Source organism: Sinohyriopsis cumingii, chromosome 1, assembly GCF_028554795.1.
Source record: "Sinohyriopsis cumingii isolate HCF-2022 chromosome 1, ASM2855479v2, whole genome shotgun sequence".
NCBI lineage: Eukaryota > Metazoa > Mollusca > Bivalvia > Unionida > Unionidae > Sinohyriopsis > Sinohyriopsis cumingii.
The window spans coordinates 173,404,411-173,430,052 of NC_142961.1; the positions used below are offsets into that span (position 1 = coordinate 173,404,411).

The 25,642-nt window shown below is 33.9% G+C and overlaps 1 protein-coding gene across 1 annotated transcript in view; it reads left to right on the plus strand.

The window, feature by feature from the left end:
* Positions 1–23,269, plus strand: part of LOC149808398 (neurexin-1-like) — a 335,258-nt gene extending 311,989 nt beyond the window's left edge. The window contains exons 19-22 of the mRNA XM_089976649.1: positions 5,265–5,440; positions 13,157–18,370; positions 18,427–22,426; positions 22,658–23,269. Of these exons, the coding sequence (XP_089832775.1) occupies positions 5,265–5,440; positions 13,157–13,544 (564 nt within the window). The 3' untranslated portion in view covers positions 13,545–18,370; positions 18,427–22,426; positions 22,658–23,269. The remainder of the gene's footprint in view (positions 1–5,264; positions 5,441–13,156; positions 18,371–18,426; positions 22,427–22,657) is intronic.
* The last annotated feature ends 2,373 nt before the right edge of the window (positions 23,270–25,642 follow it).

Consider the following 25,642-nt stretch of genomic DNA (forward strand, 5'->3'; position numbering starts at 1 on the left):
CTGCAATGATGAGTTTGATGTCACCATACCGCCTCATCTCTGCAACTTGTTCTGTATGAGGAATACCACTCTACAATGAGGAGTTTGATGGTTTCGATGCTTATTTTAGTTTTGGGTCCACATGTTGTCAAGTACATGAAACATGATCATTTACATAATGACAATTTTTATATTACTCAAAATATTATAGACTATTCTGATGGCCCAAGTGGTTAGAGTATCCACCTCAGATGTGGGAGGTCACGGGTATGAGTCCTGGCTGAGTCATACCAAAGATTTATAAAAATGGTACTAACAGCTGCTTCACTAGGCACTCAGCATTAAGAGATTAGTGTTAGGACTGGTCAGCCTGGTGCCAGATAATGTGACTGGGTGGGACATGATGCTAAATATCTGTGGCATGATGCCCCAATGCTGGATATCACTTTTAACTGCCACACTGCAGACATTGTAGCGATGACTGAAAAATTGTTGAAGCAACATTAAAATCCCAAATCACACACACACAATATTATATAATTTATTATATATTATAAGACCACTCTGGTGGCCTAGTGGTTAGAGCATCTGCCCCCAAATGCAGTAGGTTGCTGGTTTGAACCCTAGCCAAGCCATACCAAAGACTTATGGTACCAGCAGTTGCCTCGCTAGGTGCTCAGTGTTAAGAGGTTAGTATTAGGACTGGTCGGCCTGGTGTCAGGATAATGTGACTGGGTGGGGCATCATGCTACATGTCTGATAGGTGAACATGAACTTGCAATATAATGTAATATTCACTAATGTAATCTTTGACAAGCAGAACTATGCACATCACTTACTTATGTATTGAACTACTATTCCTAGGGCTGTAAAGAAAATCAAGGGTGAATATAGGACACACAGTATTAATGGTATGGAAAAATGGGAACCAGCCTAGAAATGGGTGAATATAAAATAGAGTATATATGTGTTTAGGTGGCCAGGATTGGCTGATAATGAAAGTTATTTTGTTGGAATAAGAATTGTTTGAGACCTTATCCTAGTTGTAACTTAAAAAAATAGAGACATTGTTTTCTTGATGGAATTTTAGTCCTTTAACAGTCTTGAGTTGGGAACACTCATTACTGAAATTAGCACCCGACTCTTTAGTGCAGAATTGAAAGCACATGTTCAAACACATGCAGGTCCATAAAATACCACTGCTCATATCCTTTTCTCTACAGAGAAGCTGACATCCAGGTTTCATCTATACTGATAAATATAGGTTTGATTATGAGCACTCAGAAATTTAAAGTTATTGAATTTTTAATATTGTGATGTTTGCATAGGTTTACTATAGGAAGTGAATTAGTACTGCGAGTCCTGAAGGCTTACAAGGTTAAGTGGCACATTTTCAGGGACTGGTGCCATATCAATAACATTATCCCTTTGAGTGTCTCAATCCCACAAATAACTTAATTTTTTTCTCTAGTTCTTTAAGGAGAAACAGTTGGCCCCAGTTACTATCAAAGACTACCACTCTATGATATTAGACACTCCACGATATTAAACACATTCTGGCATCATTGTAGATGTGATATTGGACACACTCTGGCATCATTGTAGATGTGATATCGGACACATTCTGGCATCATTGTGGACTTAATATCGGGCATGATAAAGATCTATCTGATCATTTAGCCAATTTTGATCTCAACCAACCAAAATCCTTCTCTGTTTCTAAAATGGATTCTGTCTTGGGTTTTAACATGGCTCAGTTCAATTAAATCTGAGCCTTCAGCCATTACTCCTCTAAAGCTACTGTCATACAAAACATGTTTCTAATAGCTTTAGCTTCTCCATCGACCTGAACTATCTTCAGTTTAGATCAGATTGTTCAGTGGTCCTCTTGATACAACCAGGCTTTGTTGCCAAAAATAGGTTACTGTCTGTCAGTAATCAAAGAGTCATCATTCACTCACTCTCTTCCATAGACGGGTTGAGAGTAGCAGCCATGCAAGATCCTGTTCGCGCACTCAAACATCATTCTCAAGAACGATACCTGAGGTAGAGGTTAGATGCTCAGCATTCCCTCCTCCTACTGGGTATTACATATTCTCCTAATGTTATTGTGATTAAGGAACACATTTGAAAGAAAAAGCATATTTTAAAGTAAATGGTGTTTCTCCAAGAATATTTACCCAATCACACAATTTAAAAACCCTCCCAACAACCCCACCATGCAAGCATCCTTGTTAGTATATTGTTCAGCTTAAAAACTATCAACACCTGACAGTGACAAGGGGTGGTAATGGGTAAGAGTTATTGCCCTTTGTCTATATGAGATAGACAGGAAAAGACAATTTTCATCTTTTAGTAGGGCTAGATGCTTGAAGTAGTATGTTTATATCCCAATGTTAATGTGAATGGGTACGTATTCTCAGAGAAACACATTTTACTTACTTAAAAATTAGCTTTCTCAAATGGATTTGGTCTATAATAGGTATTATTTTTAACTTATCAACTATGTTTTCCATGTTTTCTATTTGGTCTGATATAAACTGAATGCTCATTTTTGAAGATATGCTAGTTTTACTGTTTTTATCATTTGAAATACCCCATATTGTAGTTCATTAATCTAAACAAGGTTGTATGCAACTTTTATGAAAGAGTTTCCTGTGCCTTCATTTGATAAAATGTCCTACTCTAGTGAGAAGCCATAACTTGAATTAACGCTTTTTACTGATGAATTTTATATGTTCAGTCTATCATCATGAAGGTCTCAGATGAGTTCAGTTTAGTGATACATGCATATTAATAAGGATTCATGCTTATCAGCTGATGGGACTTTAACCCGCAACCTTCTGGCCAAGAGTCTAGTGATTAATCCACTGGGCCAACACAACTGCCTTGGTAGTGTTCTCAGTGGTTTCAAAGCTATAGAACAGAAACAGGAACCCATTGCTGATTCCACAGATTAGCTCCCTTTATAATGCCAAGTAAGTGCATGTACTTTAACATGGGTTGTCACATACTGCATCTACAAGGTTATAATTAGCTTCCTTTACTCAGACACCTGTGGGGTTGTCACATGCTTGAAGATGTATAGTTGGAGTGTGAAAAACATTTTGCTTTTAAATCTAAGAAATGAACTTAACCCTACCATTTTAAATCATTTCAGCTCTTTGTCTTTGAAGAATAGGTATATCATCTCTCCAACACAATGTATTTTGTATGAAGAAAATAGAGAATTATGCTGATCAACATACAGTGTTTTCACTTCTGGCCCCAAAACATATAGAGAGCAAAAATTAATTTAGATAAACTAGTGTAAAGGTCATTTAGTCATTTTGCATGTTTAAGTTCAAAAGTGTCATTGTTACTAATACAATTGACAACAAAATGAAAAGCAAAATTTTTAACCAAGAAATGAAAAATTTGGATCAATGAATTTCATTGGAATCGGCAGTATTAGGAAGATTTCATACCTTTAAAACCATCACTGAACTGGATAATTTTAAAAACATCATTCTTAAAAAAAGTGTGAACAAAGAATCATCAAAACTATGAATGACTATTGGAACTTGATGAAACTTCATTGCTTTATCCTTTGAAACTATGGCCTGAATTCTTATGTGCTATTGTTTTAATTATTTCTGTAGTTGCTATGATTAATTTGTAATTCAGCCCACACATTGTATTTACATTCTCCATTAATTTGTAATTCAGCCCACACATTGTATTTACATTCTCCATAATTTTTGTAATTCAGCCCACACTTTGTAATTACATTCTCCATAATTTTTGTAATTCAGCCCACACATTGTATTTACATTCTCCATTTTCATTCAGATTTGTACACAGGAACTAGGCTATGCAGTAGGAAAATGTCAACCATTTCATGAAATAATTCAAAGCCTATTTCATCAAAATGGCTTATTTTCTGTATGAGGTAGGGACCCTAGGTGGGCAAGTGGTCCATCGCACTCACCTTTACAGAGCATTGGAATCTCACCTCTGTCCATGGAGGTTCAAGTTGCTGCTTTGCCAGTGTGGGTATGTGAGAAAGCTTGCCAGTAGCTTCCCATTGCCTGATGGTTCTTCCCAGGATTTTCTCTGGTTTTCCTCCTCCAGATACCATGTAGAGCCTTTCATGCGCTGAAAAATTGTGTGTGTGTGTGTGTGTGTGTGTGTGTGTGTGTGTTTTGGGGGGGGGGAAGGGTTGCATGCACATCTAGCATTGTTTCCCCAGTCCCTATATGGGCCCATCCAGAGTGTTGACTGGTCCTCCATATTTTCTGTTCATAAGATTGCAACAATCTGAGCTGGCTCCAAAGAACAGTTAATTCTATTTTTTCTTGACCCAACCAGAAAATTATTAATGTTATAGTGATGGCTATGAGTATCCATGTGTCTCATGAATTGCCAAAAATTTTAGAGATTATTGACATGGTGTCATTGTGTGTATATTGACTTGTTGTCATGCTCTGATGATTTTGTTCTCGAGTTATGTCCCTTTTTGGTATGAAATGTACATACTGTATATTTGATAGTCCTGTGTATGTAACTTGTCACCCAGCTCTGGTGAATTTCCCTGAAACTTGGAAGACATTAATATGATATCAGTCATCACACTTTGCAGAATTTTTCCAGAGTTATGGCCCTTATTGGTAATAAATGTACATAGTGTATGTGAGAATTCTTGAATGGACAACTGGAAACATAGTTTGATGAATTTCCCTGGCAACGATTATTGCCATCAAGACAACATGTTATATCCTCATTATATTTTACTTTAATGCAGATAATTTTTTTAGTGTTTAGTGCCCATTTCTTCTTTTTATTAATGTTAAATGTTTGCTGGCATGTTTATCCATGCGTAAAAGTGGCAGCATTATTATTCTTTTCTACCTGTGGGCATATGAGAAAATCTAGACACCATTTTAGTTCAAATCACTAACTTCCTAGGACTTGGTATGACCCAGCAGGTGAAAGAGAAAGAGACAGTCATGATTTTTCTTCCTTACACATACATGTCAAATGACCCCTTCATCATTAATTTTGTTTTCCAGTTTCAAAAGGACAAGTATTTACTATTATTATTATTTATTTAATTATTGAAATGCTTGAACAGGAATATATCAGATGAATTAAAAAATTATTATCTCAAGTCAGTATTTTTTAAAGTTAAAGAAATCATGAGGTATGGGGTTTCCTAATTATAGATTTTGTTAATACCTAATTTTGGTAATGGTTTATTTCCTGCATGAGTGAGTGTTACACTTTGCTTCATGTTTCTTTTGTAGACAACACCTACCCAGCTAACATCTGATGACATCATCTCGAGCTCTGGCATGGGACCAGAATGTTTTAAGCTGGAGGATGATGAGTGCATCTCCGAGGCATCAGCACCAACTGATGAGATAATCACAGCCTCCATCATTGTACACAGAACTACAACATTGAGACCGGACCTAAACCAGTATGTACAGACAAACTTACTGTGTGCTGTCGCAATAAAACAGTTGAAAACCTGAGATTTGTAACCTTGTTTAGCTTCTTCCATCCAGCAGAAATCAGCAACTTAAATAAAATGTACATGTATAGTTTAAGGTACATCAGCCCAATCTTGGCTATATAGTGCCTATTTAAAAATAAGTTCTGAAACAATTAATGTAAAAAAAACACCAAAATGTTGAAATAATTAGAATTATAAACATGTAAACAAAGCGTAAGCATGCATTCCTTGAAGTTAAAAAGCAAAGATATTAAAATTCTTTTAAAGGTCTGAAAAATAAAAGTTTAAGTTAAAATAAGTAAATTTTTTAAAATATACATTAATAGTTTGTAGATCTACCTCATTAGAAAAGTCCAAGATTTTCTCTATGGGTAGGTTGTCAGCAATGTTTCTGAATTGAATTCACATCAAAAAAATTCTGTCTCACAGGGTGGAAGTCAATACATTCAACAAGAATATATGAATGTATTCTCCTCTCAGCAGACACTTGCAAGATATGCACTCTGATACGCACCTCCAAGGGGGATGCTTGAGTCTGGCCTATGTCCAGTACATGTGAAAGACAATATTTCCTAATGTCTGTGATTCATTCTATATCAGAGGTACAACCTTTTATTTGATGGGTTTGATGTCTGAAGCTTGTATGCTATGTTTTTCACTAGGGGCCCATCAATAAAGTTTTCATAAGGGATCCATCAATAAAGTTTTCATAAGGGGTCCATCAATAAAATTTTCATAAGGGGTCCATCAATAAAGTTTTCATAAGGGGTCCATCAATAAAGTTTTCATAAGGGGTCCATCAATAAAGTTTTCATAAGGGGTCCATCAATAAAGTTTTCATAAGGGGTCCATCAATAAAGTTTTCATAAGGGATCCATCAATAAAGTTTTCATAAGGGGTCCATCAATAAAGTTTTCATAAGGGGTCCATCAATAAAGTTTTCATAAGGGGTCCATCAATAAAGTTTTCATAAGGGATCCATCAATAAAGTTTTCATAAGGGATCCATCAATAAAGTTTTCATAAGGGGTCCTTCAATAAAGTTTTCATAAGGGATCCATCAATAAAGTTTTCATAAGGGGTCCATCAATAAAGTTTTCATAAGGGGTCCATCAATAAAGTTTTCATAAGGGGTCCACCAATAAAGTTTTCATAAGGGATCCATCAATAAAGTTTTCATAAGGGATCCACCAATAAAGTTTTCATAAGGGGTCCATCAATAAAGTTTTCATAAGGGGTCCTTCAATAAAGTTTTCATAAGGGATCCATCAATAAAGTTTTCATAAGGGGTCCATCAATAAAGTTTTCATAAGGGGTCCATCAATAAAGTTTTCATAAGGGGTCCATCAATAAAGTTTTCATAAGGGATCCATCAATAAAGTTTTCATAAGGGATCCATCAATAAAGTTTTCATAAGGGGTCCATCAATAAAGTTTTCATAAGGGATCCATCAATAAAGTTTTCATAAGGGGTCCATCAATAAAGTTTTCATAAGGGGTCCATCAATAAAGTTTTCATAAGGGGTCCATCAATAAAGTTTTCATAAGGGATCCATCAATAAAGTTTTCATAAGGGGTCCATCAATAAAGTTTTCATAAGGGGTCCATCAATAAAGTTTTCATAAGGGGTCCATCAATAAAGTTTTCATAAGGGGTCCATCAATAAAGTTTTCATAAGGGATCCATCAATAAAGTTTTCATAAGGGGTCCATCAATAAAGTTTTCATAAGGGGTCCTTCAATAAAGTTGTTTAAACGCCATAATAATCATGTCCATCCATCTGCCAAACTGTCCATCAACAATTTGGTTTCCGCATTACAACTTTACTGGGAATGTTGTGTTTGAGTTCAATTCGGTATGCATCTGTTTTATATAAGAGCTAGAAAGAATTTGATTTCTGGCCTTCACTGTCATCATTTAGAAGAGTTATGGCCTCTGGTTGCCAATTGCCCTACTGTTTGGTTCCCAGCTTAACTTTTCCAAATGCTGTTGAACTTCATGCAAATTTGGAATGCAGCTCTATACTGCTGAAACTTTGAATGAGTTTGATTTCCAGTGTTCCACGACATCATTTACAGGAATTGTGCTCTTGATTGCCAGTCCTCCTGGTTTCTGCATCATAACTTTTCCAAAGTGATTGGATGTAAGAAAAACATTTGGTGTGAAGATCTGTATTGATAACATCTTGAATGTGTTCAATTTCCAATCATTTCACAAGATCATTTACAGTATTTGGGCCCCCAGTTGCCCAGCCTAATGTCTTTCATTTCTGCAACATAACTTTTTAAGTGTTTGCAGGATTTCAGTCATATTTTGCATGCAGATCTGTACAAAGGAGATCTTGAATTATTTAATTGCCAGCATTCCATGACAATATTAAAAGTTATGCCCCCTGATTGTCCATCCTCGTGACTTTGGTTTACACAGCATAATATTACCAAGGTTTGTTTTATTTCAGTCAGATTTGTTTTGCATCTTTATATTGGTGAGAGTTTCACACACACAAACATACATGAACACACACACACATACATACAAACAAACAGACACACAAACATACATGAATATATATATATACACACACACACACACATACATACAAACAAACAGACACACAAACATACATGAATACACACACACACACACACTAAAAATCCACAGAAAATAAAAGTTGATATGGTGTTTATAGTGTGTGAATAGGATGCTGCTGAGCTGCTGAACTTCACCTATTCTTACTCTGTCAACCAGGAGTTCTAAAATTGAATTGAACTCTGTCAAATATGAGTTCTGAAACTGAATTAAAATTTGTCAACCAGAAGTTTTGAAATTGAATGACTTGAACTCTGTCAACCAGGAGTTCTGAAATTGAACTGAACTCTGTCAACCAGATGTTTTGAAATTGAATTTAACTCTTTCAACTAGTTATGAAATTGAACTTCATCAACCAGGAGTTCTGAAATTTAACCCTGGTAGTGCTGTGTTGTTTTGGGATGACCTTGAAACCAGTGCTGATTTGTCACTAACTGCACTCTCTGTGCATGCTGAATTGTTTCAGAACAATATACTTTTTGGGCCAAATCCATATAACAACTACAAAACTAGTATTTGTAATCAGATTGCTGTGAAATTGTACAAAGTGATGCAAATATGTATACAGATTGCAAACACTAAAAATGTCAGTGAAATTGATGTGTGTTCATGGTTACCATAGCAACCAAATAGAGAAATTGGATGGAAAAGTAATTTTGACAACAAAACAAATCGAATATAGTGTATACGTTTCCATCAAATATAATTATTCTGAATGTGTACATGGACAGTTAATTTGTTTCTACATATTACATATCCTTGGTTCATTACTTTTAGGCCTATGCTAGATAATTAAAACTTTACTTTCAAACATGTCTCTACATTTCAGTATGGTACAATTTTTAGATGGTGCAATATATATGTAGTTATTATTCACAAATTCACAAATTTCCTCCATATAAAACATAATTCTATTCACTTATATAGTTTATTAATAAGGAAAAAATACTAACCATACTGAAAATGAAAAATAATTATAAATTTACTTTGGTTGCCATAGATCCAAAAAAGTAATGTTAGTGTTTGAAAGGTTTAAAAGACTGTTTAAAATAATATTGTTGGCAGAATCTTTTATCCAACATAATAAAGCATTCATTGTTCAAAGAACTCAATGTTATCAAGTTGTTTTAATTATGAAGGCAAATAATAATTATCATAATGTAGAACAATTATATCTGTCATGTTTTAGGGTGAAGAGAATACTGTTTATGCAATAAAGTCAAACTAATGGAAAACTATTTTTTTTTAATTTTAAAATTGTTGAAAGGCAGATGTCTTACAGATTTTTATGTAAACATCTCTGTAAGTAATTACTGTTGGTTGCAAGAATAAATTTGATGAATACAAGTATCTCTATACACGTGACAAATGTAATAACTGACACAAACTCCATCTGCCTGTTTGTTATGTACTGCAGTGGACTCATCACATCATGTAAATAAAACAAATATAAATTTTTCTTTCAAAATAAAAGATTCTGTTCAATAAGTTAACATTTCACACAGGGAACAACTTTTAGGGTTATTTCTAGACTTAGACTACATAAACATTTCTTTTTGCCAGCATCATTACTAAATCTTATGTACATTATAACTTTCCCTTAATTAAAAGGTCTATTAATATGCAGACTGAATTTGATTTCTTTAATAGCTTTTATAATTATTGCATTCTTTAATATATGACAGCAAATATAGTTTTTGAATAACTTTCTTTACAACTCAAGTTGTTTTAAATTCTCATTTTTAATACATCTTATAAAGTTAAACTAGTTTGGTTTTGGTTTTTGTTTTTGCTTTGTTTTTTTGGCGGGGGACGTCCCTCTTGTGATCTTTTCAGACCATTAGAGTTTGGCCCACCTTCCTAACTGTAGTTGTACCCATAGGTTTAGTGTATTTGTTCAAGGTGAATGCTATTTGTTACAGTTTTTAATTTTTTTTTGTTTTCTTTAATTAAGTATTTTTTTGGGTAGCTTGTATTGGTTGTGCCTGTGAGCTTTCTCATATTGTATATTTTTGTTTGTTTTCTTTAATTAAGTATTTTGGGGGGGTAACTTGTATTGGTTGTGTCTGAGCACTTTCTCATATTGTATATTTTTCTTCTATTGTATGTTTTGGGTCCTTTTGGATCCTCTCTTTTTTTAAAACTATTCATTTTACACAACTGTCAGTGGCCTACCAAATAGATATATTTAATTATTTTACATTCTAGTATCTACATCTGAATGATCTGAATGCAATATCATCAGATAGAGCAATATTATCACAGCCATTAGTTTGGGTTTTCTCGCGACACGATAGAGTAGTGTACCAATTTTCAGTTATATATGGTAATGAAACAGCCAAAAAATGCCAGTGTGTTACAAGGTTAGCTCTTTGATCTTTACCGCCAAGTGAGGCAGAAATAAACAACAGTATGAACTCAGAAGATCTGAAATTGAGTTTTGCTGGGGCAAGAGATTTGCTCACTTTGCAGATGGATCATCTTTCCCTGAATAACAGCCACTTTCTATAGTCTGCATTCAAGAATTAATCACACTTCCACATTTATCCTAACTTTTCCACTCCCAAAAAATAAAATAATTATGTTTTTGCACTTTATATATGGAGCAGAATCCAACTTCAAAGAAATATTGTCATGATCACAAACTGTCTTTAATAAGGATGTCCTGAACATACACATTCAAGGTAATTAGTGTAATAACTTTGTTTCTTCAAGAAACAAGCATCTCTGATTTACCTAATTTCATACGATTTGTGCTGTTCCTTGTAATTTACCTATGCAGATTACAGTTCCATGTAATTTTTCTATGCAGATTACTGTTCCTTGTAATTTACCTATGCAGATTACTGTTCCTTATAATCTTTCTATGCAGATTACTGTTCATTGTAATTTTTCTATGCAGATTAATGTTGCTTGTAATTTTTTTATGCAGATTACTGTTCCTTGTAATTTTTCTATGCATATTAGCTTAATGGATGATTAACTGTGCCACAGGCATAACAACCTTAGCATGCCATAATAACTTGTTGGTCATGACAATTCTTGAACTTAAGTATTAGACACATCAGGTTTTTTTTTAATTAATTAATCAACATGATCGTGTATTCCATGTAAAGTTAACAAGTGTATTAGATAAATAATAAAATAACTTCACTTTCATTTATTAGGAAAAATCAATTATGCACATGAACTTTTAATGGGACAGCACAACCACCTGAATCTATATACACTAACCATGTGCCATATATACTCACTAATAAGCTAGGTCCAACTGCAAACAAAGCAGATTCTGATATGCTGTTACATAATGCACTGGCAGATCAAGGTTTTTATTGTTTGTTCTACAAATTACCCCTAATATACCACATAGACCCTGATCTGCCAGCACATTAGACAATGGCAGATTTGTTCCTATACTATTTGCAACTGGACCCCTCTAATAAGAAAGCATATACAGTATAGTCTTATGCAACTGCCATATTCACTAAAGGAGGTAGATAGTGTTAACAATGTTCATTTATCCATCTGTCCATTGCAAATCTCAGTCAACAGCTTTATAGCAATGCAAATCTCAGTCAACAGCTTTATAGCAATGCAAATCTCAGTCAACAGCTTTATAGCAATGCAAATCTCAGTCAACAGCTTTATAACAATGCAAATTTCGGTCAACAGCTTAATAATAATGCAAATCTCAGTCAACAGCTTTATAATAATGCAGATCTCAGTCAACAGCTTTATAGCAATGCAAATGTCAGTCAACAGCTTAATAATAATGCAAATCTCAGTCAACAGCTTTATAATAATGCAAATGTCAGTCACCAGCTTTATAACAATGCAAATCTCAGTCAACAGCTTTATAACAATGCAAATCTCAGTCAACAGCTTTATAACAATGCAAATCTCAGTCAACAGCTTTATAGCAATGCAAATCTCAGTCAACAGCTTTATACCAATGCAAATCTCAGTCAACAGCTTTATAGCAATGCAAACCTCAGTCAACAGCTTTATAACAATGCAAATCTCAGTCAACAGCTTTATAGCAATGCAAATTTCAGTCAACAGCTTAATAATAATGCAAATCTCAGTCAACAGCTTTATAATAATGCAAATCTCAGTCAACAGCTTTATAACAATGGAAATCTCAGTCAACAGCTTTATAATAATGCAAATCTCAGTCAACAGCTTTATAATAATGCAGATCTCAGTCAACAGCTTTATAGCAATGCAAATGTCAGTCAACAGCTTAATAATAATGCAAATCTCAGTCAACAGCTTTGTAACAATGCAAATCTCAGTCAACAGCTTTATAACAATGCAAATCTCAGTCAACAGCTTTATAACAATGCAGATCTCAGTCAACAGCTTTATAACAATGCAAATCTCAGTCAACAGCTTTATAGCAATGCAAATCTCAGTCAACAGCTTTATAGCAATGCAAATTTCAGTCAACAGCTTAATAATAATGCAAATCTCAGTCAACAGCTTTATAATAATGCAAATCTCAGTCAACAGCTTTATAACAATGGAAATCTCAGTCAACAGCTTTATAATAATGCAAATCTCAGTCAACAGCTTTATAATAATGCAGATCTCAGTCAACAGCTTTATCATAATGCAAATCTCAGTCAACAGCTTTATAACAATGCAAATCTCAGTCAACAGCTTTATAATAATGCAAATCTCAGTCAACAGCTTATTAATGACTGTGCATTTAAACCAAATTTGGTATGAGGCTTTACAGTATGATATACTTGCATGTACAGCAACTGAAGAAAACAGACCCAGATCTGCCATTGCATATAGCATGAGAAGATCTGGGTAGATGTTTGTTAGGAGTGATTAATTCAATAAGCAATATAGATCCCGATGTGATGGTGCATTATAAATGGCAGGTCATGGTCTATGATCTTTCCAGTTGGACTCAACTTAAAAGCAGATATAAATGGTTGGTTAAGTTGGATTTTCAACATTTTCAGAGAAAATGTGATTGATTTTTTCAGTTGCATCATATATACGGGGGCAACTGTGTGTTACGAACACATTTCTAGTTCTGCTAAAGGTTTTTATCCTGATTTTTCTTCCATCTCTTTCAGATCCCAAGACATCAGCATCGAGCCATGCGATGATGAAGATAAAGAGTGCCCTAACACAGGTGATATGCAGCATGGCAAGCTCACCACATCTGTATCCCCCACTGATACTCACAGTCCAGAACAGGCACGGGAGAAAAAATCTGGTGCAGGAGAAATTAACATTGCACTGATCATTGGAGTTACAGCTGGTGTTGTGGTGGCATTGATTATCCTACTCGTTGCTCTATACAAGTTTCGAAGCCGTGAAGAAGGGTCCTATAAAGTAGATGAAAGTCAGAATTTTGCCTACTTGGAGTCCAAAAAACAACCTAGTAATGGAGCATTAGTAAATCATAATGGCAGTGGAAAGGTTGGAAAAAAGAAAGATGTGAAAGAGTGGTATGTCTGATTATAGATAATTATTTTTCTAGAAAGACTGGTATTGGAGCAGCTTTCGTCACCCAATGTCAGTGATTGTATTAACTGCTATGGAAACCTCATTTGCAAAGCAAGTTTATGTTAACATTACTGCTGTAATCATTTTTTTCTTGGCAGTATAAGTATGTTATGAAATACAATAGTATGTATACTATCTACCTATGATAATGAGGACCTGTATGTTATGAAATACCATAGTATGTATACAATCTATGTATGATAGCAAGGACCTGTATGTTATAAAATGCCATAGTATGTATACAATCTACATATGATAATGAGGAACTGTATGTTATAAAATACCATAGTATGTATACAATCTATACATGATGAAAAACTGTATGTTATGAAATACAATAGTATGTATACCATCTATATATAATAATGAGGACCTGTATGTTATGAAATACAATAGTATGTATACAATCTATGTATGATAATGATGAACTGTATGTTATAAAATGCCATAGTATGTATACAATCTATGCATAATAATGAGGAACTGTATGTTATGAAATACAATAGTATGTATACAATCTATGTATGATAATGAGGACCTGTATGTTATGAAATACCATAGTATGTATACAATCTATGCATGATAATAAGGACCTGTATGTTATGAAATACAATAGTATGTATACAATCTATGTATGATAATGAGGAACTGTATGTTATGAAATACAATAGTATCTATACAATCTATATATGATAATGAGGAACTGTATGTTATGAAATACAATAGTATGTATACAATCTATGTATGATAGCAAGGACCTGTATGTTATAAAATGCCATAGTCAGTATACAATCTATGTATGATAGCAAGGACCTATATGTTATAAAATGCCATAGTATGTATACAATCTATGTATGATAGCAAGGACCTATATGTTATAAAATGCCATAGTATGTATACAATCTATGTATGATAGCAAGGACCTGTATGTTATGAAATACAATAGTATGTATACAATCTATGTATGATAGCAAGGACCTGTATGTTATGAAATACAATAGTATGTATACAATCTATGTATGATAGCAAGGACCTGTATGTTATGAAATACAATAGTATGTATACAATCTATGTATGATAGCAAGGACCTTTATGTTATAAAATGCCATAGTATGTATACAATCTATGTATGATAATGAGGTATGTTATAAAATACCATTGCATGTATACAATCTATGTATGATAATGAGGACCTTGCCATGAAATTTGATCATACAATAAATATTACACATTTGTCAACTGTTAATAAAAAGTTCACACTGTCCAGAGACACCCTAATTGGAATAAAAACATGATAAATGGTGCTTTTATATTGACATGTATGATAACATATTTCCAACTCTAAACTATAAATAGAACATTTGTTCAAAAGTTAGATTTCTAGAAATTACGTCTAATTGTGGCAATGGTCCCATTCAAAACAAGATCTCATCAAGAACATTGTCTGCCTCATTGTGTGTCCAAAATTACATATACTCCATCCAAAGGTAGAATAAATGAAGGATTTATAAGAAATAAAGGTGTCTTGGTGCAATTGTTAACAAATAATTAAGCTTTTGTTCAAGAAGACCACCATGACAGATTTGCTGTACCTTTAATATCATAAGAACTATTATCCCAAATTCTGTACAAAAAATGTCAATAGTCAAATGTGTAAATGATATATAGAGATTAAGTTTATTTGTAACATTATTCTACAAATTGTATATTTATACAAGACAGATTTGCTTGTAAACATTAGCAGTACAGAGAGTCAAGTCTTTTTCTTCATACTTTCCAGAAACCTGTGATAAATGCAGATTCACACAGTCAAAGGTCAATGCATTACCTGGGTTCAACAGAAACCTGTGATAAGTGCAGATTCATACAACCAAAAGTAAATGCATAACCTGGGTTCAATATAATTCTGTGAAAAAAAGTCAGGGTATCTCAAAGTTCTATAGTTAAATACATATGTGCAAGCTGTGTAAAATACATTTGTTGATTTGTATGATACATAAAATTAAATTGTTCTGAGATAGGATCACTCTGGCCAAAAATATTTGCATATATTTTGTTCAAGATATTTGGAACCATATAAGCACGATCCATTCACATGATTTTGTGCATAGAGAGATATGCTTAAAGCAAAAGAGGCCTGGCAGGGGAATGGAGATGGGTGAAACATTTCTCATGTGTGAGTAAACAATACATAGCATCTCCCTATTTATTTACCAATAGACAATTGGAGGACTATCAGCTGAAGCCTGGTATGAGTTAATTACCAATAGAAAATTAGTGGGCCATTAGCTGAGATCTGATATGAGTTAATTACCAATAGACAATTAGAGGGCCATGAGATGAGATCTGATATGAGTTAATTACCAATAGACAATTGAATGGCTATTAGCTGAGATCTGGTGTGAGTTAATTGGCAAGAGACAATAATTAAATGGGATAGATCTAGTGTTGGCTTGTATTGTCATTCACCATCCTGTATATATTTTAATATTTTATATGCACCAACTTCTGTCTAATTATGAGTTTTGTTTTATGATGTAGTTATTATGTACAGGAAATGTTTATGATATTTTCCAAGCTCAATAAGTATCTTCTAATTTGGCATGTCTTAGTGGACCATTTAGAGGACTTTCAAAAGGCACAAAGGTTTTTAGAATCTTTATGTTATAGATAATTTATGTGGAACATAAGGTTTATCCAGTTTGCTTTTTCATGGTAAATATATTTGTATAACTCTATAGTCTGGCTTTTTGTCATATCATTTATTGTCTCCCTTTATGAGGATGAGCTTACTCGATGCATGAATGACTTGGATTTTACCAGTGTACAGAATATTCAACTGACAACATTAAAAGGTCTTAAACAGGATGACTACATGAAGGATAGAGACCAAGTTTTCACATCAGTCAAATGACTTCAAAGAACAAGATGTAAAACTCTCATATTCACAGCTTTCTTAGTCATATCATCAATACACTTGCCTTCAAGGACTGTCTTAAATTCAGCTTCTTTGTATTACTTGTATTGCTTTTGTGTGATTGTCAGTTTTAGGTTTATTCTTTTCTAATGTTTTAGCAGTTACTGGTCAAGTTGTTAATCTACACTCTCATCTTCTTGTAAATGGAGCATAAATATTAAAAAACAATGCTTTTTTCCTAATAACCCAATGAATAAAGGGAGATAATTAATCCCCCCCCCCCTTTTCAGCGTTGCAAGATAATTTCTCTTTGACCCTTATATAAGTCAGAGTGTATTTTGCAAGTCAGATCCATCTGATGGGATGACTTGTTGTCTGAGAGCCAAAAGTTTCACTTTGGAAAAATAAATAAGCCAAACTGGATAAATAGACAGATCATAAAGACAAAAACAGTGTAAGTATAATTATTTTATTGATTGGAATATTTCACAAATAAATTGACAACTTACACATTCTTCATCTTCCAACCATAAGATCCATAGAAATCCATAATGTTTGACATTTTAAATCCAATTATATGATAATTCCATGAATTCAATTATAGGTCACATACCAGGCTACTATATATGAGTCACATTTGTTATCTGACTAAGTAGCCAAGAATAATCTGATTCACTATATCTGGTAATATGTTAATTCCATATGCCTTAAAAATAAACCATGAAAAGTACATATTTTCGTGATTGACAGTTTCCTACAAATGTCACTGTGTAATGTCAATGAGTACAAAGCCCAAGAATTCATCTTCATCATCTGAGTGACAAATAATATTTAGAAATCCACCATTCTCTTCTAGTCATCATAAATATTGTCCAACTCTGATATCTGGTCTTTACTGTCATATGTGGGTGCTTATGTGGAGACTGAACTTGGATTCTGTAAGTGACACTTTGCTCATGTAGTCAATGAAATCTATTCAAAGATGCAACTGAACAAGTGCCATTTGTGTGGCAAGATCACAGGGAGTTCAAGTAAACAGGTACTGATCAAGTATCACATTTGCCACTCATCACTGGATTGTCACATGGGAAACAAAGTGGGTGCTGTCTATATAGGCTAAAGGATTAAAGTCAAATGCACACAGGGAGTTCAAGTACTCTACTTGGCAAATTTGCAATTTGTTCAAAAGGATTGTCAACTTTAAAATAAAGTGAGTGCTGCCTGCACTGGAAGATCACTTGGGTCTTTTAGATCTGGCTTATGGAAAAGGAAAGTATAAATCAAATCAAAACATTTATTGCTTCAAGTATAACCAGTGTTTATGCAGCAAAACACAAATATATAATACAAATGTAGGTTGTTTGGAACTGCACAAAATTGGAAGCAAAATACTTAATAGTAGCCAACCACAGTAAACAATATTGACAAAAACTTCATTGTGGTGGGTAATATTTAATTTACTGGCAACATTTGTCAAATGATTAAAATCTAAATAACTGTAGTTACAAGTATTGAGTAATGAATACCATCATGAAACAGATAAACATAGTGCACACCATTTCTGTATGGGAATAGTGGCTGAAACAGATAAACATAGTGCACACCATTTCTGTATGGGAATAGTGGCTGAAACAGATAAACATAGTGCACACCATTTCTGTATGGGAATAGTGGCTGAAACAGATAAACATAATGCACACCATATACAGGTTTCTGTATGGGAATAGTGGCTGAAACAGATAAACATAATGCACACCATTTCTGTATGGGAATAGTGGCTGAAACAGATAAACATAATGCACACCATTTCTGTATGGGAATAGTGGCTGAAACAGATAAACATAATGCACACCATATACAGGTTTCTGTATGGGAATAGTGGCTGAAACAGATAAACATAATGCACACCATATACAGGTTTCTGTATGGGAATAGTGGTATGAAAACACAAAAATATTTCAATCAATTACTTGTACAAACCTTAGACACCAAGGGTTTCTAATATTATTCCTAGACTTATAAAAAAAAATTGAATTCTTGCATATAAGATCACCCTTCATGAATAACATTTTCAGTTTAAAAAAAACAGCAACTTATTAGCAAGTACACATGGTAATTGTTGAATACTGGCTAGATACTGTTTTTCTACTTTTCTTTTTCAGCAGTAGTGAAGTAAATAACTTGTGCTTTTTTTCTTTTATAAGCTATAGAGAAGTAAATGGCTTGTGCTTTTATCTATTTTAAGCAAGTGTAAAGTAAAGTTAAGGTTGTTTACAGTCATACTTATATTGCATTTGTACTTCCTTTCATCTTTTTGCTTTTAGTAATTTACAGTGCATCACTTCATAGTCACATAGATCATCCATTTCACTTAGTAACAAACAAACCAAGCACATATGGTCCATGTAAGAAAATGGAGCTTATATTTTTGTTTTTCAATCAGTGTTGTAAAAATGTATACATTTCTGGTGTCCATGTATTGAGTCCATGACTCATGGCATATAAGAGGACATGAGATAAACTAACATTTTGGTTAACAGCCAGGGGAAAGGGGGGGGGTGCTCACAACTTATTTTTATATAAGAATTTTAATTTCCATTGTCCTATAGAAATATTCATGGAATGGATGTGAGTATTAATATTAAATCTTAAGATGCAAATCAAAGTCAGTAAATTGGTTACAGACATTTCACAGATACCTGAGGGGCCCCGAGTGGCCGAGTGGTCTAAAGCACTCTCCATCACGGATCACTGCCATCTCACCTCTGTCTGCGTGGGTTCAAGTCTCGGGCTCGGCAAATGTGGATATTTGAGAAAGCTTGCCGGTAGCTTCTCGTGGGTCGGTGGTTCTTTCCGGGGTTTTCCCGGTTCTTCCTCCACCATTAATACTGGCCGCCATGTATAGCCTATCTTGTGCTGAAAAATGGCATTAAACCCTATAACAACAACAACAACAGATACCTGACACAAGGTTGATACTGAAATCAGTCAAAATCATAATACAAAACCATGTGTTTTAGACCATTCTAAAAATTGGCCCCTATCATTATCTCTCTGTCTTATCTCCACTTGGCTACTTAGGATTCATCAAATACATTAGATGTGCTACGATACTAGACATGCTATGACTACTTAGGATTCATCAAATACACTAGATGTCCTATGACACTAGATGTGCTATGACACTAGACATGCTATGACACTAGACATGCTATGACTACTTAGGATTCATCAAATACACTAGATGTTCTATGACACTAGATGTGCTATGACACTAGACATGCTATGACTACTTAGGATTCATCAAATACACTAGATGTCCTATGACACTAGATGTGCTATGACACTAGACATGCTATGACTTCTTAGGATTCATCAAATACACTAGATGTCCTATGACACTAGATGTGCTATGACACCAGACATGCTATGACACTAGACATGCTATGACTACTTAGGATTCATCAAATACACTAGATGTCCTATGACACTAGATGTGCTATGACACTAGACATGCTATGACACTAGACATGCTATGACTACTTAGACTTCATCAAATACACTAGATGTGCTATGATGCTAAATGTGCTGTGACACTAGACATGCTATGACACTAGACACGTTATGACTACTTAGAATTCATCAAATACACTAGACACAATGTAATGTCACAAAAACTTCCAAAAAGCCTGTTTTACTAGAAGGGATATTCTAATCAGGTGGTGCTATGAACTGACAAGCAGATGGTGATTGTATTTCAAGTGGATTCAAATGTGTTTACACTGAAATACAGTAGAGATACAACCAGCATTCAAATGTGTTTACACTGAAATATGGTAGAGACACAACCAGCATTCAAATGTGTTTACATTGAAATATGGTAGAGACACAACCAGCATTCAAATGTGATTACACTGAAATATGGTAGAGACACAACCAGCATTCAGATTTGTTTTCAAAGAAATATGGTAGAGACACAACCAGCATTCAGATCAGGAAGGGGTGTCCATACATGTGTATATGAGAAAACATTAATGGTTCCTGTCAACCTTTAAATTCAACATGAGGCACGAAATCAGATTTTGTACATCAGCCAATTAAAACTCTTATTTCTTATGCACTTGCCTTCGCTGTAACAGTCCTGTTGACTGAAGATGGATAATGCTAGCATTATAAAGATTGTAGTCAGACATTTACATATTAAGAAGTATATTGTATCAAATATCATACCATGTCTAAAATGCCATACTATACCAGTACCTACTTTGAGGAATATTAAATATGGGATGGGGGGGGCATATAATGTCCCGTTCATAGTACTCTTCTTAAAAAATGGGATGTAAGGATTTTATTGCATTACAAGCAAGTCTGCAAGCAGTCTGGATGTGGATTATTGAGGGAGTAGCATAGTTTTTAATTGAGTGCTGTCACACCAAGCATGGTTCCAGCTTTTAATCAAGTGGTGTCACACCAAGCATGGTTCCAGTTTTTAATCAAGTGCTGTCACTCCAAAACATGGTTATAGTTCTTAATCAAGTGCTGTCACTCCAAAACATGGTTATAGTTCTTAATCAAGTTCTGTCACTCCAAAACATGGTTATAGTTCTTAATCAAGTGCTGTCACTCCAAATATGGTTATAGTTCTTAATCAAGTGCTGTCACTCCAAAACATGGTTATAGTTCTTAATCAAGTGTTGTCACTCCAAATATGGTTATAGTTCTTAATCAAGTGTTGTCACTCCAAAACATGGTTATAGTTCTTAATCAAGTGTTGTCACTCCAAAACATGGTTATAGTTCTTAATCAAGTGTTGTCACTCCAATCATGGTTATAGTTCTTAATCAAGTGCTGCCACTCCAAATATGGTTATAGTTCTTAATCAAGTGCTGTCACTCCAAATATGGTTATAGTTCTTAATCAAGTGCTGTCACTCCAAAACATGGTTATAGTTCTTAATCAAGTGTTGTCACTCCAAATATGGTTATAGTTCTTAATCAAGTGTTGTCACTCCAAAACATGGTTATAGTTCTTAATCAAGTGTTGTCACTCCAAAACATGGTTATAGTTCTTAATCATGTGTTGTCACTCCAAAACATGGTTATAGTTCTTAATCAAGTGTTGTCACTCCAAAACATGGTTATAGTTCTTAATCAAGTGCTGTCACTCCAAAACATGGTTATAGTTCTTAATCAAGTGTTGTCACTCCAAATATGGTTATAGTTCTTAATCAAGTGTTGTCACTCCAAAACATGGTTATAGTTCTTAATCAAGTGTTGTCACTCCAAAACATGGTTATAGTTCTTAATCATGTGTTGTCACTCCAAAACATGGTTATAGTTCTTAATCAAGTGTTGTCACTCCAAAACATGGTTATAGTTCTTAATCAAGTGCTGTCACTCCAAACATGGTTATAGTTCTTAATCAAGTGTTGTCACTCCAAATATGGTTATAGTTCTTAATCAAGTGCTGTCACTCAAAACATGGTTATAGTTTTTAATTGGGTGTTGTCACTCCAAATATAGTTATAGTTCTTAATCAAGTGCTGTCACACCAAACATGATAGCAAAACTCTTGAGTGTACTTTAAAGCATCTTTAACTGGCAGGTCAGGTTCCTGATTATTGTAACAGCCTGACAGGTCTAGTTCCTGATTATTGTAACAGACTGACAATTCAGGTTCCTGATTACTGTAACAGACTGACAGGTCTGGTTCCTGATTACTGAATTACTGTAACAGACTGACAGGTCTGGTTCCTGATTACTGTAACTGACTGACAGGTCTAGTTCCTGATTATTGTAACCGACTGACAATTCAGGTTCCTGATTACTGTAACAGACTGACAGGTCTGGTTCCTGATTACTGAATTACTGTAACAGACTGACAGGTCTGGTTCCTGATTACTGTAACAGACTGACAGGTCTGGTTCCTGATTACTGTAACAGACTGACAGGTCAGGTTCCTGATTATTCTAACAGACTGACAGGTCTGGTTCCTGATTACTGTAACAGACTGACAGGTCAGGTTCCTGATTATTCTAACAGACTGACAGGTCTGGTTCCTGATTACTGTAACAGACTGACAGGTCAGGTTCCTGATTATTGTAACAGAATGACAGGTCTGGTTCCTGATTACTGTAACAGGCTGACAGGTCAGGTTCCTGATTATTGTAACAGACTCTGCATGTGAAAATAGTCCTTTACATCTTTAAGTCTTAAACATACATAATACTTTAATTTGAAATCTAGGTTTGAGATTTAACAAGAACCAAAACTTGTGAAAATTATATTTGCCTGTATTCAAGAATGTTATTTTCCTCACCAATTTTATATAATTGACTAATTATTCAAGTCAGCTGTATGGCATTGTTAGCTAGTTAAAATAACTGATTAGTCTTTTTACAAGTAATAGTGGTCTGTGATTTTAGTGTCAACAGGTGTCACATTTTTAGTCAAGATTATTTGCTGCATCATGTAACTTCACTGATCATAATGATACATTTTATTGTCGTCTTTTAATATATTTGCATTGTATCCAAGAATGTGTTTATTTTGATCAAGGACCATATTATTGGATTTTACTTTTGCATCCTTGGAACCAAAGCAGTGTGATTTTGTATCCTTGGAACCAAAGTAGTGTGATTCACACCTGGTTCATTAGTTGTACATCATCTTTTATTGTTATTTGTATTTTCAAACTGTGAGTGCATGTGGGAGCCTTCTAGAAACCATTTTAATTAAGATTAAAATATGAAAATCATCAACTATTTGTCAGTCTTGGTTTAATAATCCCAACAACAATAAGATTTTATTTTGTTCATTAAAGAGAGCTGAATATTGTTACTCCAAGTCATGGAAGCCTACCAGTCCTATGACATACTGTGTACTCTGCCTTACTAAAAATAGCCTGTGTTTATAATAATAAGTTTCTTTTCTATATTTAGCTCTATTTGCTGAAAAGAATCATTCCTTGTAAAGGAGAAAAAAAGACAAGATTAAACTTGGAGTGTTTACATCCTTTGATACAGTTTGACAGTTTCTAACAATACACTACACATTGCTCATTCAAGATAATTGCTCAGATATTTAATCTGACAATATTTTATTAGTTCTTTAATGAATTCTGTGTTGGGAGCTAGGGAGAAGAAATGACTTGAAATATTTAAGATTTCATGTAATTAGTGGGATATTGATCATTGTCAAGGGAACAACATTATCAGTGTCTCACAATTAAAGTTTATCCTTAATCAAGGAACAACATTATCAGTGTCTCACAATTAAAGTTTATCCTTAATCAAGGAACAACATTATCAGTGTCTCACAATTCAAGTTTAGCCTTAATCAAGGAACACCATTATCAGTGTCTCACAATTGAAATTCATCCTTAATCAAGGAACAACATTATCAGTGTCTCACAATTCAAGTTTATCCTTAATCAAGGAACAACATTATCAGTGTCTCATAATTAAAGTTTAGCCTTAATCAAGGAACAACATTATCAGTGTCTCACAATTAAAGTTCATCCTTAATCAAGGAACAGCATTATCAGTGTCTCACAATTAAAGTTTAGCCTTAATCAATGAACAACATTATCAGTGTCTCATAATTAAAGTTCATCCTTAATCAAGGAACAACATTATCAGTGTCTCACAATTAAAAGTTCATACTTAATCAAGGAACAACATTATCAGTGTCTCACAATTAAAGTTCATACTTAATCAAGGAACAGCAGTATCAGTGTCTCACAATTAAAGTTCATACTTAATCAAGGAACAACATTATCAGTGTCTCACAATTAAAGTTCATACTTAATCAAGGAACAGCATTATCAGTGTCTCACAATTAAAGTTTAGCCTTAATCAATGAACAACATTATCAGTGTCTCATAATTAAAGTTCATCCTTAATCAAGGAACAACATTATCAGTGTCTCACAATTAAAGTTCATACTTAATCAATGAACAACATTATCAGTGTCTCATAATTAAAGTTCATCCCTAATCAAGGAACAACATTATCAGTGTCTCACAATTCAAGTTTATCCTTAATCAAGGAACAACATTATCAGTGTCTCATAATTAAAGTTTAGCCTTAATCAAGGAACAACATTATCAGTGTCTCACAATTAAAGTTCATCCTTAATCAATGAACAGCATTATCAGTGTCTCACAATTAAAGTTTAGCCTTAATCAATGAACAACATTATCAGTGTCTCATAATTAAAGTTCATCCTTAATCAAGGAACAACATTATCAGTGTCTCACAATTAAAGTTCATACTTAATCAAGGAACAATATTATCAGTGTCTCACAATTAAAGTTCATACTTAATCAAGGAACAGCATTATCAGTGTCTCACAATTAAAGTTCATACTTAATCAAGGAACAACATTATCAGTGTCTCACAATTAAAGTTCATACTTAATCAAGGAACAACATTATCAGTGTCTCACAATTAAAGTTCATACTTAATCAAGGAACAGCATTATCAGTGTCTCACAATTAAAGTTCATACTTAATCAAGGAACAACATTATCAGTGTCTCACAATTAAAGTTTATCCTTAATCAAGGAACAACATTATCAGTGTCTCATAATTAAAGTTCATCCTTAATCAAGGAACAACATTATCAGTGTCTCACAATTAAAGTTCATACTTAATCAATGAACAACATTATCAGTGTCTCATAATTAAAGTTCATACTTAATCAAGGAACAACATTATCAGTGTCTCACAATTCAAGTTTATCCTTAATCAAGGAACAACATTATCAGTGTCTCATAATTAAAGTTTAGCCTTAATCAAGGAACAACATTATCAGTGTCTCACAATTAAAGTTCATCCTTAATCAAGGAACAGCATTATCAGTGTCTCACAATTAAAGTTTATCCTTAATCAAGGAACAACATTATCAGTGTCTCATAATTAAAGTTCATCCTTAATCAAGGAACAACATTATCAGTGTCTCACAATTAAAGTTCATACTTAATCAAGGAACAGCATTATCAGTGTCTCACAATTAAAGTTCATACTTAATCAAGGAACAACATTATCAGTGTCTCACAATTAAAGTTCATACTTAATCAAGGAACAGCATTATCAGTGTCTCACAATTAAAGTTTAGCCTTAATCAATGAAC